This window comes from Convolutriloba macropyga, chromosome 11 (genome assembly GCF_964194025.1).
Source record: "Convolutriloba macropyga chromosome 11, txConMacr16.3, whole genome shotgun sequence".
Classification (NCBI taxonomy): Eukaryota; Metazoa; Xenacoelomorpha; order Acoela; family Convolutidae; genus Convolutriloba; species Convolutriloba macropyga.
Window position 1 is genome coordinate 50,937,578 of NC_134478.1, and position 18,585 is coordinate 50,956,162.

The 18,585-nt window shown below is 34.1% G+C and overlaps 1 protein-coding gene across 1 annotated transcript in view; it reads left to right on the plus strand.

Annotated features, from left to right (window-relative positions):
- LOC142349834 (small ribosomal subunit protein mS39-like) overlaps nucleotides 1–18,585 on the plus strand; it is a 34,102-nt gene that overhangs the window by 14,643 nt on the left and 874 nt on the right. Inside the window, exons 4-7 of the mRNA XM_075401637.1 lie at nucleotides 652–1,093; nucleotides 3,793–4,065; nucleotides 11,163–11,369; nucleotides 15,094–15,350. Of these exons, the coding sequence (XP_075257752.1) occupies nucleotides 652–1,093; nucleotides 3,793–4,065; nucleotides 11,163–11,369; nucleotides 15,094–15,350 (1,179 nt within the window). The remainder of the gene's footprint in view (nucleotides 1–651; nucleotides 1,094–3,792; nucleotides 4,066–11,162; nucleotides 11,370–15,093; nucleotides 15,351–18,585) is intronic.

Consider the following 18,585-nt stretch of genomic DNA (forward strand, 5'->3'; position numbering starts at 1 on the left):
CAATGACCTTTCAGCATTTGGAGGAAAAGCTTCAACATTATCTTTTCCATGAGAGTTTCCCTTATGCCTGATCGCATTTTTTTTAAAAAATAAAAATAATTCAGGATGCAAATCTGATGGTGTAAATCATAAGTTCAACGGTTTACTGTTGTGTGCAATCCTTTAGGGAACAGTGCTACTTATCAAAATTTTTCAAATTCTGAACTGCTGTTTAAATTGAGCACAGTGTTTAGATAAAAGTCGATAAGCAAAAAATCTTCGAGGAGGACCAATAAGAACTGGTTTTTTTTCAGAAGGCAAAAGTTTTTATTTTAAGCACTTTCATTGTCTTGTTAAATCCTCAATAAGAGCTACATAGTTTAATAAAGTTCTGAAATTTAAAAATGATTCACCGCAGCCGTTGCATCATAAATTATTCAAACTTTTTGCGATAATCAGGAAAATGCTACAATCAGAACTAAATCTAGTAGATGTTGAATTTTATCGTGAAAATAGCCCGGCAATAACTATTTCAGCGCAAAATTAGTAGTAGTTTTTTAATGCTCTCAAAAGAAGATAGCAGCACGTATTAATCCTATATTCTGCCACCAACTCCATTAAAAATTCTATATACAGGATAGCAATATTATATAAAAGCCATGTATATTTTAGGAAACATGGACATAAACTGCCTTGCTCGGCAGATATTTGAGACAATCGAAACCAAATCAACAGATGACCATGCAGCAATGATCAAAGCTCTCGCGAAGTACCAACAAAATGTTGAGGCCTACGAAACATTTCAACGTTGCCTGGGACAACAGTTTCCTTTCGATGCCGAAGTTTACAACTCAATTTTGGGGTGTTGGTCGCAAACAACGTCGTTCGGACAGAGCTACGAAAATTTTGTGCTTAAGATATTAACTATGATGAGGGATAATAACGTTGTTCCGAACTGCAATACATTTTTGGGAGTTCTGAGAAACATTCCCGATGTGAAATCTTGCGAGGCACTATTAATGCCAACTATGAAGGAGGTTGAGGTGTTGGGGATCAAACCTAGCCTAGCAATGTATGCCGTGTTCTTCAGATTGAGTTTGTTCACTCGCACAAAGTGAGTTTGCAGTTTTTTCACTTTATATCATTTCATGAAGCAAAACTAGAATGCCGAGAAAAATTAAAGAGTACGTGTTATTTCTCAGAATTTTTATTAATAGCCGCACCGCGATAGCTGGGGCTATTATTGGCTTTCTCTTGGTTTTTTTACGACTCGAAGAGGAGTATTGATTTTCTCTCGGTCTTCTTTTTTACAGGAAGTAGATTTGTTCACGCGGCATTTTGACCTAAAAGCGAAAGTGAGAAAACCTGTCTTGGTGAACAGATTTTCGCTGAGCGAGAGAAGTTTAATGATCATGCGCTGCGTTTAGTGAATGACTTTTTGACTTTGAAAAGTAGTTTTTGACTGAATGGCACATATAGATAACCGTTTTTATCCGTTTTTTCGTCTAAGTGGCCCAATTTTTTTGCTTTTAATTTGGTTTCTTGTAGAAATAAAATTTTATTCGATACCATATTGAAATGTCAACCTCGGAAATTGATGCCACAGTGTTTTGCAGAGCCTGAAAATAAGTTTCAAGTTGAAAATTGGCCCAGATTTCTTGATTTTTTAGTTAATTTTTGCCTTTTTTTCTATTAATTTCGTCATTATTGGATCTTTTAACAGTCTTTTTTGTCAGAAATCAGTTAATATGGCAACTTCTCTTTGATATTTGATAATTCATATACTCAGCGCCTCTTTCTACCTGGATGTAATTTTGTTTTATAAAATTTTACATATGCTAATCCGATTTTGGTAGTTTCTTTCCGATTTTCGTCAGTTTTTTTGTTTGTATTTTGGTTGTAACTGCTAGAAATAGTCTTTTTGTTCAACGTGAGGGATTTTAATTTCGTTTCAATAAAAATTCAATCATTTTTTGGCGTTAAGTTTTTGAAAAACTGTTAAAACTTTTTCATAATTGCAGTCTTAAATGTTTTTGACCATTTTTTTGGCAAAATGTTTCAATGCTTCGTATTTTTGAATTCTGCTTTTTCCTGTTTTTTTTATTCTCCTCAGGATAATCCCCATATTGTATCGGATGTCTAGCTATCTTTTCTATGCCTTGAATGCCGAACAATGAAATGTATTTGTTTTTCTTGAATTTTTTAGATTGATTTTTAACTTTCAAAAATCAAGAATGTCTTTTTGTTACAGTGTTCCTTACATTGTGCCCATATTCTTCACATTCTAGTTAGTATCATTCTAGCTTTGTCCTGGCACCTACATTTATTTTCGGTATATTCATTTTTTCAGTCGTTAATAATGAATGATTTCAGCTTTTTCTTAGATTTTCATCATTTCTTCGGTTTGCAATTGATTTCATTTAACATAAGGTAGTACTGAGTGTTTGATAGCAAGCCTTTTCCTAAATTTCCACTTATGACTATTTACTTCAACTTTCTTCCAGCCTTGGTATTAATTTAAACGATTTTTTGCCTTTGAATATTCTTCTGCTGCTTATGTCTTTTCTATGATCAATTTAATATTTGAATTAGTATGATATCATATTGTCTAGCATATGTATAACAAGGAATAAGTGTGTGTTGTATTTTGTCTTAATTGCAGTGATTGCAAGTTTTATTATAGGTTTTTTCTATTCTTAAATTTAAAAGATTTAAAGATTTAACTTAGTTTCTAAGATTATTATCTGCCGTTTGCTTTCGCGATCTTTTTCAGACTAGAATCATGAATTATTTGAGGGCAATTGATAATCCTGTCAGCTTTTTTAGACTATCAATTTTATGACGACTCTAATTATTTCGGATTTTTTAACGTTACCAAACGTTTTCAGTAATATAAAATTTTGCAGCATTTTGTTCCTCTTGGTGACAGTGGTTTAAGTTTCACCAATTTTTAGAGCAGACCTGGAGGGGCAGTGAGTTAATGGTTTAATACAAAAAGTAGTGGCTTCCGCTGCAATTACGGTTAGTGAAGTTTTGACGCTCCGAGTGGCTTCCGGAATTCTTCCGGCTATGTTTTTTATTTCGTCGTCATGATTTTTGCTACGACCATATGACGTCACAGCCACTTTTAGTTCATTCGTTCATGCAATTTCAACTAAATTGCATGTGTGACGTCATTTTTCGCCCTTAGTGGAGCAAGTTTTTTTGTTCATGCGCGTGATTAAATTTTTGGTCACACTTGACTTACCTCACTCTCAAAAATGACCTCCTCACTTTGAAATTGACTTTTATTACTTTAATTCAAAGAGATAAGGTCAAATGGGTGTATGTCACTCTAAATGAAGGTTATTTGATATCAGCTAATAGAGGCAGCGAAAACTTATACAGATTTTCAATCAAAATATAACAGATCAGCCTTCAATGAAAAGACGAATTTTTTTGGTTTGTCTTTTTTACTGTTTTTTTTAGACGGCGGATCTACGAATCTATTGCGGCTATTTTCTGGCAATCTGCCGGCTATGTTTTAACTTTACCATGAGTAAGTTATATTGATGAAAGCTGTTAGTGATATTAACTAAGTTTTTCACTCTGCAAATAGACTAAATGAGAAAAAAAAGTTGAACGGCAATTTTTTTTTAAAAATGGGAAAATTAATTTTAGTTGTGCAATTGAACTTTTGTGGGCATACAATTTTCTGCGGTATCTAAGTAATGGCTTTCTACTAGACTGATAACGGATCATTGATTTCTTAATCTATGCTGGTATATAAACCCAAGTTCATCTTAAATGTTCCAATGAAATTCTGAACTTTAGGAAATACCGCGAGATGGCTAATGTTGACAATGTACGAAGCGTCAAATTCGAAGTCATAAGAGCCGCTCTGAATAAAGCTCTTCGAGATTTTGGTCCAAACAGTGACTTCGACATTCTGAAGTGTAATGAACTCCCTTCTGCTGACACTTTTGACTTCTTACCGGCTGCTGTTCTGGTCGCTGCCATCACCAAAGACACGGAATTGGCTGAGAGACTCTTGCATTTCGGGAAAAGAAATCCGTATTTGTTGAAATTCACTGCTGATAAGTCTGAGTAAGTTGTTGACTAATTTTGATTCGTTTTACCATGAGTTACTTATGGTTTTCCGTTGAGAGAAAATCTTCCATAAGACTCAAATGGTCACGTGATAAAATGCAATAATCAACTGTCTGGGGATCGAGTATTACTCGAGGGCCGTTTATGCCAAGACATTGTATCGAGATATATTACTGATACGAGAATTATGAAAATATTCGTTCAACTCATTGAGTTGGTCCTGGATATACGTGCGCGTGCATGTGTGTGTGTGTGTGTGTGTGTTCCACGGTAGTCTTTAATCTCATCGTTTTATAGCCGCGAAGCGATAGCTGAGGCTGTTATTGACCATCTCTTGGTTTTTTACGACTCGAAGAGGAGTATTGGTTTTCTAAAGGTCTTTTTTTAAAGGAAGTAGTTTTGTTCATGCGGCTTTCTGACCTAAAAGCAAAAATGAGAAAAGCTTTCATGATGAACAGATTTCTTTTTAAGCGAGAGAAGCCTATTGATCACGCGCTGCGTTCAGTGAATGACTTTTTGACTTTGAAAAATGTTTTTGAGCGACCGGCGCATATAGATAACCGTTTTTAGCCGTTTTTTCGTCCATTTGGCTGTTTTTTTAACTTGTAATTTAGTTTTTGTAGAAATGGTTATCGATCGATGCTGCATTAATACGCAACTTTCTGAAATTGATACCGCTAAGTTTTACAGAGCCTCACAATTTTTTAAGTGCAAAGTGGGCACAAATTTCTCAATTTTTTTTAGTTAATTCTTATTTTCCTTAATTTCATTTTTGGAACTGTGCGCGGACTTGTTTTCTCAAAAATTAGTGTATATGGCAACGATCGTTTAGCAATTCATTCATTGAACAATTGTTTTGAACGTTAGGTCTCTTTGTTTTTTAAAAGTGTACACATTCCGCTTTTTGCTATTTTTTGTCTAATTTTTCTTTGTGTTTTGTTTGTATTTGATTTTGTTTCGTAGAAATATTCTTTCTGTGCAGTCAGTGGTTTGCTTTCATGTCATTAAAATCTGACTCATTTTTTGACGTTTAATCTTTGAAATTCAATGTAAATTTTGTTAAACATGATTTTAATATTTTGACAACTTTTTTACAAAGAATTTTAATTTCTCGAATCTCTGTAGTCTTTCACTTTTCTATTTACACAGAAGGATGACTGTGTACTGTTTTTAAGCCATGGTTGCTTAATAAATACATGCACTTTTTTGATCGATAATGTTGGGTGTATTTAAAAGAGGATGTAAAAGTCAATGTTTTATGAGAAAATTAAGTGTTTGTCAGACTGCTAAACGAACCGAAGAGCATAAAAAGAGATGGGCTTTCTGGTCATATTATTTTTTTGAGAGAGCGAGAAGAGTAGGTTTGAAAGTACTTTCGCTATGCTAGTGAAATTTTTTGATCACGTGTGGATTTTTCGAAGCAATTTATTAGTTTTAACTCCATTTTTTTATCGAAAGTGTTTCTCACTTTTTTCTAAACTAGTTATAGTGTGTTTGGAAGTAGTTTGGGCCATCTGCTGCAAATATCATAATTTAAAATTCTATGTTCGTTTTTTCTGGTACCATGTGGCCTTAATTTTAAGATTTTCTATTTTTTTGTATTCTGCTTCTATTTTTGATAGCATTTGTGGTGTGGTAGAAATCAGTTGTTCTATTAGTTTTGGTGATCTTTCATTTTGAATAATATTTATTTTTGGGCATTTTTTTGCCGACTTTTGTCAGTCTTTATGGTTATTGCTTATTTATTCTAATCGTACGCTTCTGGCTCTTGTTTTTCTTGATTAAATTTTGTTTTAGAGTTCTTTAGTTTTTGCTACTATAAAAAAGACCAACACTTAAATCCACAATTTTTTCAGATTTTTTGTATTGGCTGTTTTCAATAGTTTTTAATTGCTCTTGGACGAAGTTAATAGCATTTATTGTAATTGTGTTGGCCTTTTTTTAAATCAAATTTTTCGCTCGACCATTTTGATTTTTTCTAGAACATTCTTTGACTTCTCAAGTGACTTTTTCAGCTTTCGTTCTTAATTTTGTGAACTCTATTGCTCTCAATCCGAAGTAAATCTTGTTGCTAATATAAAGTCTGTTACCGCATAGCAAAAACAGGGTCGGATGGACGAGTGGTCAGTGCATCTGGTTATTGATCGGGAGGTCAGTGGTTTGACTCCCGGCGGGGTTTTGTTTTTCAATGTTTGTCAATGTTTTTCTACCCGCCTTTAGTTCGAGAGCAATTCTTCCGACATTAGTCGGTTTATGTTTTGATGATTCTCTTCTGGATTTTGGAGCAGTGACCGATCTAACAGAAGAAGCTATAATTTTTTTTGCTCTATAATTTATGGGGAACAAATCTTGAAATAAAATCACGGCACTTTTCACTTGAATAAATTAATTACTTTTTTCTAGATTATTTAATCGTTGTTTAGTAGTTCTCCGTCAGTTGTTGGGGTTGTCTGATGTACGTAAAAATGTAATTTTAATGAAGTTTTTTCAGATTAATGGTTCGCAAATGGCATTTAGAATTTGTATAGATTTTTTTTAGAGAATATTACTTCTCTTTTCTGTCCGTCATCTCTTTCCCTTCCCGCGAGTTTCTCTTTACCAACCCATTCAAGAAGTTGTCTGTCAGTTGTTCATATTTTGGGAATTACTTGTTTTACAGGTTCTCTTACCAATAGTTTTTTGAAGTCTCAACTGAAATCAAATTTTATCAGATGTTGTATCAATTTCTGTCAGTTTTTCATGATAATTTTCCGGTTTTTGTTTCAAAAGGCTTCGAATAATTTTGTAGAATGTGCATTTGGACAACGAGGATCGTCACTTTTTTTACTTCGATTCGGTTCCGGAATCCTTCCGGCTATGTTTTTTATTTCGTCAAGATTTTTGACCGTATGACGTCACAATCACTTCAAATCTTCTTTTTGTTGATTCGTTCATGTAGTTTCAACTGAATTGCGTACGTGACGTCATTTTTCAATCTTAGTGGAGCGAGTTTTTTGTTCGTTCACTTGATTAAGCTTTTGGTCACACGTGACTTACCTCACTCTCAAAAATGACTTCCTCACTCTGAAATTGACTTTTTTACCTTAATTCAAAGAGATAAGGTCAAGTGAGTGTATATTACTCTAATTGAAGGTTATTTAAGAGCAGCTAATAGCTACAGCAATAAGTGATAGAGAGCCCTAATCAAATTTTAACATCTCAGCCCTTAATGAAAAGAATAAGTTTCTTTTTTGGTCTCTTTTTTACTTTCTGATTGAGACTGCAGATCTACAAAACTATTGCGTCTATTTTCTGGCAATGTGCCAGGTATGTTTTTCATTGGTTGTTAATTTTTGTTGCGGTCCTTTTCATCACGCTTGAATATATCAGAAGAGCAGTTTTTGGTGACTGGGCTCTTGCCGCTCAGCAATTAGTTTTGTGTGCGTGACATTATTTTTTTCTTTCTTGACGGTAATTTTCGGTCACTCTATTGATAGTTGCGAATCGTTATCGAGGCTTTTACTTCATCGTGGTTTTTTTGTTGTTTTGTTATGACCTTTTGATCAGGCTCGACACTTTTTTGTTCTTTTTGATGCGACCATTTGATCAGGCTCAAATATCTAATTGCTTTTTCTCTATTTGCGAATAATTTTCAATTTCTCTGTTTTTATGGTATGGTTTGCTTGATCTTTTATTGAGCCTGAATTTTAAATTTTCATTATCTGAATTACTCGATAATTCGCAATGGAAACTGCTGAACTTATTTTGACTTAGTTTGCTCATAGGTCTCACATGAGACCGAGCCGAAATTGGTTTCATTTTTAATAGCCGCCCTCATCTTCTCAGCCGGCTATTATAGCGCTCCTATTTTTTACGACTCGAAGAGGAGTATTGGAGAAGTCCTTTTTTTAATCACTTTAGTTGGAGTGAATTTTGAAGCAGGAAATGAAACGCGTGAAAAATTTTAGAGTGGTTTGGGTGCTGAAGAAAATTGAAGAAGGGAGCGAAAAGAGAGTGGTTTTTTGTTCATTCCGCTGTTTTCGAGAGAGCGAGAAATTGAGGTGTGAAAAAAATTTGTGTAAGCGAGCGAAATTTTGTGTTCACGTGCGGCTTTTTAAAACCGTTTTTTTGTTAATTTTTTGGTTTTGAAGTCTGATTATGATATTGTGTGATGCTGAGGGTTGTTTTAATAGTGGTTCGTAGGTTTCTGGTCATTAATAAGAATTTTATACTATTTGCTGGTTTTTCAGCTGTTTTGCTGAATTTTAGGCGAATTTTAGCAATTTTTTGCGTTTTGTTTTGTTATAATGCTTTGTATGGGCTTTGAATAGACGCATGTTAGTTACTGAGTCGTTAGATACCAAGTGATTACATTTTCTTAGGTTTTAATCGATTTTTTTGTTTAGAAAAATGACAATAGACTGGAAAATATTTAATTATTTTTCTTAATTTTTTGCTGTTTTTCGCTTTTCGAAACTTAGAGAAATTTTTCAGCCTATTCGACTTTCCTATTCTTTCAGAAGTCTTCCAGTACTATATTCGCTCCAATTAACGTTTTTTGGGTCTATGTGCTCACGTGAAATAAAAAAAGCTCAATTTTTTCTATGATTTTTAAGTTGTTTTTAAATGCCCTTTGTCTTCTTCAATTTTTTATAGCATTTGGGGATTCCTATAGTCCAAATTAGTTGTTTTTCATGTGTTTTGTTGATTTTGATTTCATTTTTGATTCATTTTGTTAAAGATAATTGAGTAATTTTTATGAAGCGAATTTTGAGTAATTTTTATGAAGCGTTTTTATTTGGAATTTTTGCTGAAATCTTCTGATTTTCTGCTTTTTCCCTACTTTTTAGTGTTCTAGCTTTTGATAGGAGCTTTTCTAGAGGTTGTATTGAAATATATTTAGTGCACTTCTCAATGACAAATATAACTAACTTTTCTTAATCTCTAACTTTTTTCCTATTTTTTTCGTTCTTCGTTTTACTTTTATAAATAGACAATGATTTGGATTGGTGGACGCTTCACCAGATGTAGTAATAAAAGTTTTTTGAAATAATGATTTGAATTAAGCATAATGGTATTTGATTCATAATTTGTGGCCATTTTTTTGTTTTTTTACAGAGAATTTTTTTGGTTTTGTTTTTCATTTCCTTTCTTGTACCTCCGTTTATTCTACTTGAAAATTTTGTGTTGGGTTTTTGTCTCAGTTTGCAGTGATTCAACGAAATAAAACTAAACCTCTTGCATGTGTTTTCGCCAAAAGTTGTGTTTTTTAAACTTCCAACTCAATGTAAAATTTTTATCACGTGCTTTATCGTCTTTTCTGGTCAGTTATTTTTTCATTGTTCTTTTTCATTTTCTTGTTTTAAAGTGACAAGTGTTATTCAGTAGGATGAGTATTATGTTAGTTATTGTGGTCAATCAGTAGAATAAGTTTTATGTTTGTTAGGGGCGTTAGTTTTTTCCTTCGAGTCGTTTCCGTAATTCTTCCGGCTATGTTTTTTTTTACTTCGTCGAATAAAAAAATGTTTCGCTTTACCTCATTTTGCCACTTTTTCAACATTTTGCGTGATATCTTCTCTAGGCTAGTTTCTCTCTGTCTTCTCTCATTCTGCTAAAAGTGATTTTGAACATCAGTTGCTCAGCAAAGCAATTCAAAATGAACAGAGTCAGTATAAAAAATTGAAGTCAGAAGTAGAAACGGGATAAACCCATAAAGCCCAATTTTGAGATGCCCGCTATTTGAACGTCGTTCCTATAAGTCTTATTTACAATCTCTAATGCTTATTGGTATTGATAGTAGCCCCTGTAGCCTCTCTCTAAAAAACAGAAGTACGTTATGTTCAACTACGAAATGCCATCAAAATAAATCGGACTTAAGAATGTTTTTGTGCAAAAATCTTTTTTTTTTTCAATATCTTCTATTCTTTCAATCCCAATCATGCTTATTGGAATCAACGGCGGCTATTTTCCGGCAATCTGCCGGGTATGTTTTACTTTAAATCTTACAGTGGCCAGCACCTTAGTAAACCTATTGCCCCGCTACTAACCCTCCATGCTTCAGTCAGGCGACAATAGAATCAAGCCCCGTTAGTTGATCCAGAGCAAATTGTCCGGCATACGTCGGTTGTCTATAGTCTGAGTTCGGAGGCCATTTCAGGGCGCTGTCGTTAGAAGATTTTGCACATAGATGATAGAAATCGTATTGCAAACATCAATATATGCGTTACACGTGTTTTCGCTTATTGTCCTCAGAGTTTAACGAAACTCGTGGCTGGCTCTTTTGCGGCTTGCTTGTTATATTCAATTGCTCTCAAATGAATCTATTAATGGTCATTTTTGTCTGTTTTCATACTATTTTTCTCTTTATCGTCTGGACGGACTGATTTGATTTTGTGTGAATCTTTTGTTCTTCACCTCTTGATTTTTGCGTGATCTAAATTGATTTTACTCAAAATCTTTAGCGGCTGAATTCAGTTGGCAGTACTTTCAATTGATTTTATTGTTTCACTGTTGTTTAATAGCCCTTCGTCCGACATTAAGTGGTTATGTTAAAGGTTTTTCTTCTTTTGTACTTTTTATTCACCTTGATTTTGCTAATATTTTTGTGTTTAAGCATTTTTTGAAAAAATTTTTGTTGATCGAAAAATAAGTTCAGTACTTTTACTGAGAAGTTTTTGCACCATAAAAGTTTCTCATGTCTATGCCTTCTTCTAAATTGTTTGCCTCGCCTGTCGTTGTTCGAGAGTTATTCGTCTGACCTTAGTCCATTTATGTTTCACCCTTGTGGTGATATATGTTTTGATGACTATTACACACTAATGACAACAATTGTGTGCGCGGTAGAAAAATCACATCCAAGCTAACAATTAGGTTTCGGCTAGATTTTGCAGCATGCGAACATTTTTTGTGTAGTTTTTTTTTAAAAAGCCATTAAAAGAGCGCGTCACGTCATGCACGAGATTTATAGGACCAGTTATAACAATTTAACGGTATCAGCAATGATAATATACTGTACATAATACTACACCGATGAAAATCGCATTTAAAAAACAGAATTTCTGAAAGAATGTGGGGTGTTATTTTTTCAAATAAGCGTTAGTAACAATGTGTTGCAGATTCTTCAAGAAGTACATTGAGACTTTATCTAACGTGGAAAGTGGGAGAGAGTGGAGTGACAAGCTGTTCGCATCAGTCCCTACCCTGTTCACGCCCACTGCCAACATGTTCATCAAAGATGTCATGCCTCAAGTGGGAAACAAGTCTGCATACTTCTGTGTACCTAAACTGTGGGATGTGCTGAAACTCGTGGGATACGCGCAAAGGTATGAAATTTGAGGACATTGGTCCTTAGCGCGCGTGAGCACAATCCTTGTTCTCATCAGCCAGTGATCAAAATAGTCTGTTTTTTGAAATATAAATATATATATATATATATATATATATATATATATATATATATATATATATATCATTAGATATATATATATATATATATATTTATATATATATATATATTCCGCTGTGATTACTCAGAAACAAAAATTACTATGATTATAGTAATAGATGCGTTGAATCCAACGGTGACAGGTTGCTATGGTGGTCACGTTTGAACCGAGAAGTGCGTACATGAGTTGGGCTGATTTCGAATTTCTTGTTTGGTCCCAAAACTGAAAGATCTCAAAATGCTACTAAAAGCAGGGAACTCCTCCGTTTGTGCTCTCCACCCTATCTAGTAGGTGCCATGTTTTCCCTAGTGATGGGTGAATTTAAAACTTGCAAGAGTCTTGCAAGCTGATTCAAAACTTGCGAGATTTTTTATTCATCCACCGCACTGTTGCCACCTGGCTACAATCGAACAACCGATCGATAAAAACACGCAATTTTATACTAATTTTAACTATTTTTTTCAAGCTTTTTGGAAATGTTTGTCATTTTTTGAGTTTTTTCAGCCCTAGTTGTCAAGGACCCTCCTCTAGGTTTTTATAGTAGATTACTGCATAGTTTCTAGTGGTAGTGGACTTGTTTCAACATTTTAACATTACGAATTTTAGCATTTTTTGACAAAACGTGCAAATTTTTTCAATTCTTTTGACATTTAGTTTTCATTATTCAAGCTTATACAGACCCAGGGGCCAGAAAACCTCCTTAAGGGTTTAGTAATAAGTCATTGCAAAATTTTTATTGTCCATGGAATAGTTTCAAGTTTTTTTAGCAAAATTTTCTATTTGTTTTGTTTTTTTGAAAATTTTTGTCGATTATTAGGTTTCTTCCGCCTCAAGAGCCGAGTAACCTCATCTAGGGTTTAACCATAGGTTACTGTACAGTTTGGAAATCTAATGAAATGTTTCTCAAGATTTCAACACCACGAATTTTAGCATTTTTTTTTTTACAAAACTTGCAATTTTATTAAATTGTTTTTGACATTTATTGTCATTTTTCAGGTTTTTCAGCCTAACAGAAAATCTGCGTCAGGGTTTGATAATAAGTTATTGGAAAATGTTTTTTGGCCATGGTTTAGTTTTTAACTTTTATCACAAATTTTAGCAGTTATATATGAAACTTTTTTTTTTCAAATCTTAGGTCATTTTTTGGTTTCTTCAGTCTCAAGAGCCACTTAACGTTCTCTAGGATTTGATTAAAGGTTACTGCATAGCTTCTAGAGATATTGGAATGTTTTTCAAGATTTTAATATCAGCAAATTTTAAAAAAATATATTTGCAATTTTTTCAAGTTTTTATCATTTTTTCCGGTACCAGGGTCCTAGGGACCTCCTGCAAGGTTTGATGATAAGCTGTTGCATATTTTTTAAGAGTCAATGGAATGGTTATCAATATTTTATTGACTCCAGCGTTAGCATTTTTTTTGTTAAGTTTTCATTTTTTTTTTTCAAATTTTTGGAAAATTGTTGTGTTCCAAGTTTATGGATCTTTGAGCCAGTGAAATTATTTAAAGCTTGAAATAGAGATACTGGATAGTCTCTTGAGACAATGAAATGGTTTTGAAGTTTAGTATCTTGAATTTTTGCAAGATTTTGTTAAATATTGCGATTGTTTTCAAAATTTGATTAATTTTGTCCTTTTCTGAGTTTAGCGATCATTACTGGCCAACGAAGTTTTTCAAGTCCTGGAGATTGGTTCCTTGACATAACTCCAGAGACAACAAGTAGTTTTGAACTTTTTCACTGAGAAATCTGGAAGCTTTTGTTTTAAATTTTGCAATATTTTGCAAATTTTTATCAGTTTTGATTTATTTCCGAACAAGGATAACGTTGTTTTTACGGTTTTTTGTGAAGTTTTGACGCTTCGAGTCGCTCCCGGAATTCTTCCGGCTATGTTTTTTTGTTTCGTCGTCTGACGCTCTTCTTCGTTTTACATTTGTTCACACAGCAAAGCTGAAAAAGTCAAATTTTCTGAATGACTTCTTCCTCTCACTATCGGCGTTTGCGCGCGTGACGTCATTTCGCACTCTTTTTAGAAAAAGTTTTTGCGTGATTAGATTTTGATCACAAGTGACTTACCGCACTCAATAAAATGACTTTTGCACTTTAAAACTTAAGTTTAATTTGAATTTGTTTAAGGTCAATGCGGAATGAATTTCAACAAGCTTTATTAATTTATCGCTGAATGTTTTTTTACCTAGTTTTTTTTAGCGGCGTCGATTTTTTTTTCAATTTAGATCTGTTTCTATCTCTATTATATGGCACGCAGGTCTATTCTTTCGCAGCTATTCCGGCAATCTGCCGGCTATGTTTTTCTGTATGGAACGTGCTGTTGAGGGTGCACCCACTAAGCAGGGGGAAACTACGGAAAAGCTTTTTGCTATCCAGAAAGTTAAACAATACTTGTATTTATTGAGCGAAAATACCGGAACAACTTTAGCGCAGATTAAAGCATTAATGCTGAATGAAAACGATTGAATTATTCATCCTAGTCGTGTCGCTAATATGACTAATTTTGTGTCGTCACTTCTATTTTTAGACAAAAGTCATGTTGATTTTTACTGGACCTTTAAACTGACTATGATTGGATGAAATAAACTTTTTTCATTTTCTCGGTGAGATAAATAACACTGCACTTACCTTGCTCTGATTATTGAATGTATCCTAGATTTTGAACGCTTAAAGCATTTGAACTGAATGCTCCGCATGGCATTAATGATCGAAAAAGAAATAAAGTAAATTTAATATTTTTCCTTTACCGCAGCAAACAAAGCCTTGTGATCAAATTAATGCGCGTTTTTCCACTGATAATGGTTCGTATAGCTTTACAAGAGGTCGGGCCGGACTAGTCTTGCAAGGAGTGGATTTTTTCCACGTTCAAGTTAAATCAGATTATTGAACGAAAAGATCGATGAATAAATTGGATATTTTAGCATTGGGTATATATTGTCATGTAACCAATAAATTTCTCTCAAACAAAGTCTTAATTAGTTATTTTACTGGCCTGTCTGTCTTTTTTAATAGTCGCAAAGAAATATCTAAGCCTATTATTAATCTTCGCTTGGTTTCTGTTTACAATTCAAAAGATTTGATTTGTATTGGGGCGCTGTCTTTTTTAAAGATCTGTTTTCGGCTTTTTCGTGTCAATGAGAAGTAAAATTAGAGAGGTGATTTCCACCTGTCTCTCGTGAGAAATTTGTTGGAAGTTAGTCGGTTTATGTTTATCTTTTTGAAACTGCAGATCTAGGAAGCTGTCGGGGCCATTTTCTGCCAATCTGCCTGCTGTTTTATTCGATTGTTCTTCTGACTTTTTTTCGTCTGACGAGTTAACTTTTCGGCTGGAAAAACGGGACAAATTGTCCACATGCACCGCACCAACTCCACCTCCATCCCCCACACTACCAAAGCCCACCCCTCGCCACTCCTTTGAGACAAATTCTCGTGACGTTATTCGATTGTGCTGGATGTTTATCGTCCTTTATATGGGCATAAAGTAACTGTTGTGGTCAAACTCTTGTTAGTACACAAACAATTACAATTTTTTAACGATTTTTCATGGAGATATGGGGTCAGGGGAGGCTGTTTGTTATTTAATTTTGTCTGTTTAGAAGCCAAGTGGTGTTAAACGACTTTTGCTCACTGTTATCTGAAAGCAGACCAAGCCAGCTGTCAAACAATGAAAAGGTCAGAATAGCGGATGACGTCATAGAAGTGATAGATGTGGTTAACTACACAGTGAGGAGGGAGAAGAAACCTGCTGTTGGTCTGAACACAAAAATTTTGGGCGATCTGTTGAGTGTTTACATTGACTGTAAGCACGTGGATAAAGCTGCCGAGTTATTTGTAACAGGAATGCAGCTTTTAGGTTAGTGTTACTTTTCAACCGCGCAGATCAATAGAAAGCTAAATTTAAACTTACATTTTTAACACTTTATTAGTAAATGCGGTAGCGATGAGTTACCGGGGTTAAAATTGGCCTCAACTTGGATTTTTTGCAATTTTTCTGGGCGTTTTTTGTCTGACAAACAAGTTTCGCGAGTTTGTCTGAAGAAACGGGATAACTTGGTAAATACTGAGGGTATTATGTTGCTGAGCAGTTCTCAAAGAGCGTGACTAATCTACAATTATGCGGGTTTTATTTGTAAGATTTTTTTTAAAAAAAATCTCAAACATGTAAATTCGAATAACCCCAAGGTTAAAGTTACATGTTGTAATATTATAAATCAAACATACTACATCTTTCCCTTGAATAACTAAACATAATAACAAAAAAACTAAGGTTCAGTTTCTGGTTCTCGTGAATTATTTTATAAAAAATAAACTTTTAAAGCCTTCAATTTTTTTGTCCATTGGAACTCGTTCGTGTCTTTTTTGCATCTCTTCCTTTAATTCTTTTTTAAATTTTTTCTTTAATTTTTCCTTTCTTAGAGCTCTTTTTCACACATTTCGGAGAACTTTGCTGTCAAATCTCTAGCAACTCGTGAATTTATTGTTTTGCAAGTAGCCGCAACCAATTGGCTTAGAATATGCTAACACATCAAATGTTCTATGTTTCCGGAAGTTCTTCTTACTCATTTTTAATAGCCTAAAACTAATACCTCAATAGTGTTCATTGATCTTATCGTTGTTATCATTTTTTAGTGCTTGTTTTTGGAAGATCTGTTTGAACATTTTGATTTATTGAATTTTGATTGATCTTGTAGAAAATGAAAAGTGAATAAATTCCATTGTGAATGATTGTTGTCATTTTACCCCTGGAATCATCAATAACTCAACGCCGGTTGTGTGAGAGCAATCTCTTCGAAGCTAGTTGGCTGTTTGGTTCTTGTACTGATTATTAATATAATTGAAATATGATTGAGATATGATGAAAACTCATTAGCAATGTTTTCGCAAGTCATTGGCAATGATCTGATTGACGAAAGTTCGATCCTTTTGAAAAATCAATTGTAATTTTTTGACCAGGTAAAAGACACTTCATGCTTTTTTCACTTAACCATTTCCGATTCAGGTCTACGATTTACTGTTCAATTCCACAAGGGCCTAATTTTCCAATTCGTGGAATCAAGCTATAAAGCTGTTTTATGTATTATTACCATGTATTGAAATTGAAGAGGCGAGACCAATTGGTTCGAAACCTAATAGGGGCGATCGCTCTATATGTCGCCCTGGGAAGTCTGGAACTAGCTTTGCTTACAGCATTTTGGTAATTAACAGCTGCGCTATATGACCAATGTCTATTTTCGCAACTCTATTTTTAATAGCCGCCCTCATCTTCTCAGCCGGCTATTATAGCGCTCCTATTTGTTTACAATTCAAAGAATTTGAATTGTATTGGGGCGCCGTCTTTTTTTTAAGATCTGTTCACACATTTTCATGATTTTTGAAGTCAAATTGGAGTGGCGATTTTGGTCACGCCGAAACAGGAAATGGAGCGAAAAAGCGAGTGGTTTTGCGGCGTGAATTTTTTTTCGCTCTTATTTTAAAGTAGTGTGAGAAAATGGTGTTTGAACAAAAATTTGGTTTCTCGGTAGTGATATTTTGTTCACATGCGGCAATTTCACTCTGATTTTTACTGTTTTTTCGATTTTTGGATCGGATTTTTTTGTAAATGGTTTTTCCAATCCATTCATAGTCCGTTCTAGGTCTAGTTTTCTGTTTAGTCAATGAAAATTCTTTGAATTGTACGTCAGGACTTGTCCTGCTATGTTTTTTTTATTTCGTCGTCATGATTTTTGTTACGACCATATGACGTCACAGCCACTTTTGTTCATTCGTTCATGCAATTTCAACTGAATTGCATGTGTGACGTCATTTTTCGCTCTTAGTGGAGCGAGTTCTTTTGTTCATGCGCGTGATTAAATTTTTGGTCACACTTGACTTACCTCACTCTCAAAAATGACTTCCTCACTTTGAAATTGACTTTTATTTACTTTAATTCAAAGAGATGAGGTCAAATGGGTGTGTGTCACTCTAAATGAAGGTTATTTGAGATCAGCTAATAGAGGCAGCAATAACTTTACAGATTTTTAATCAAAATATAACAGATCAGCCTTCAATGAAAAGACGATTTTTTTGGTCTGTCTTTTTTACTGTTTTTTTAGACTGCCGATCTACGAATCTATTGCGGCTATTTTCTGGCAATCTGCCAGCTATGTTCATTTTTTAGTGCTTGTTTTTGGAAGATCTGTTTGAACATTTTGATTTATTGAATTTTGATTGATCTTGTAGAAAATGAAAAGTGAATAAATTCCATTGTGAATGATTGTTGTCATTTTACCCCTGGAATCATCAATAACTCAACGCCGGTTGTGTGAGAGCAATCTCTTCGAAGCTAGTTGGCTGTTTGGTTCTTGTACTGATTATTAATATAATTGAAATATGATTGAGATATGATGAAAACTCATTAGCAATGTTTTCGCAAGTCATTGGCAATGATCTGATTGACGAAAGTTCGATCCTTTTGAAAAATCAATTGTAATTTTTTGACCAGGTAAAAGACACTTCATGCTTTTTTCACTTAACCATTTCCGATTCAGGTCTACGATTTACTGTTCAATTCCACAAGGGTCTAATTTTCCAATTCGTGGAATCAGGCTACAACATTGTGGAATCAAGCTTTAAAGCTCTTATGTATTATTACCATGTATCGAAATTGAAGAGGCTAGACCAGTTGGTTCGAAACCTAAATTAGGGGCGATCGCTCTATATGTCGCTCTGGGAAGTCCGAAACTAATTGTGCTTACAGCATTTTGGTAATTAACAGCTGCGCTATTTGACCAACTGTCTATGTTTGCAACTCGATTTTTTACAATTCAGTTAAATTAAAATGTATTTGGGAGCTAATTTTTAAGTTCTGTTCTCTTATTATGATGATTTTTGAAGTCGAATTAAAACGCGGTGATTTTGATCACTCTGCACCCGAAACATGAAGTCAACGGAAAAAGCTACTCGTTTTGCCTTGTGGAATTTTGGCACTCTAGGTGAGAAAATGGTGTTCGAACAAAAATTTGCTTTTCCGATTGTGTTTTTTTTTTCGTTCGTTGTTTCTGCTGTTTGTTCCGTTTTTCCTGTTTTTTTAATGATTTTCCAGGTCCTAG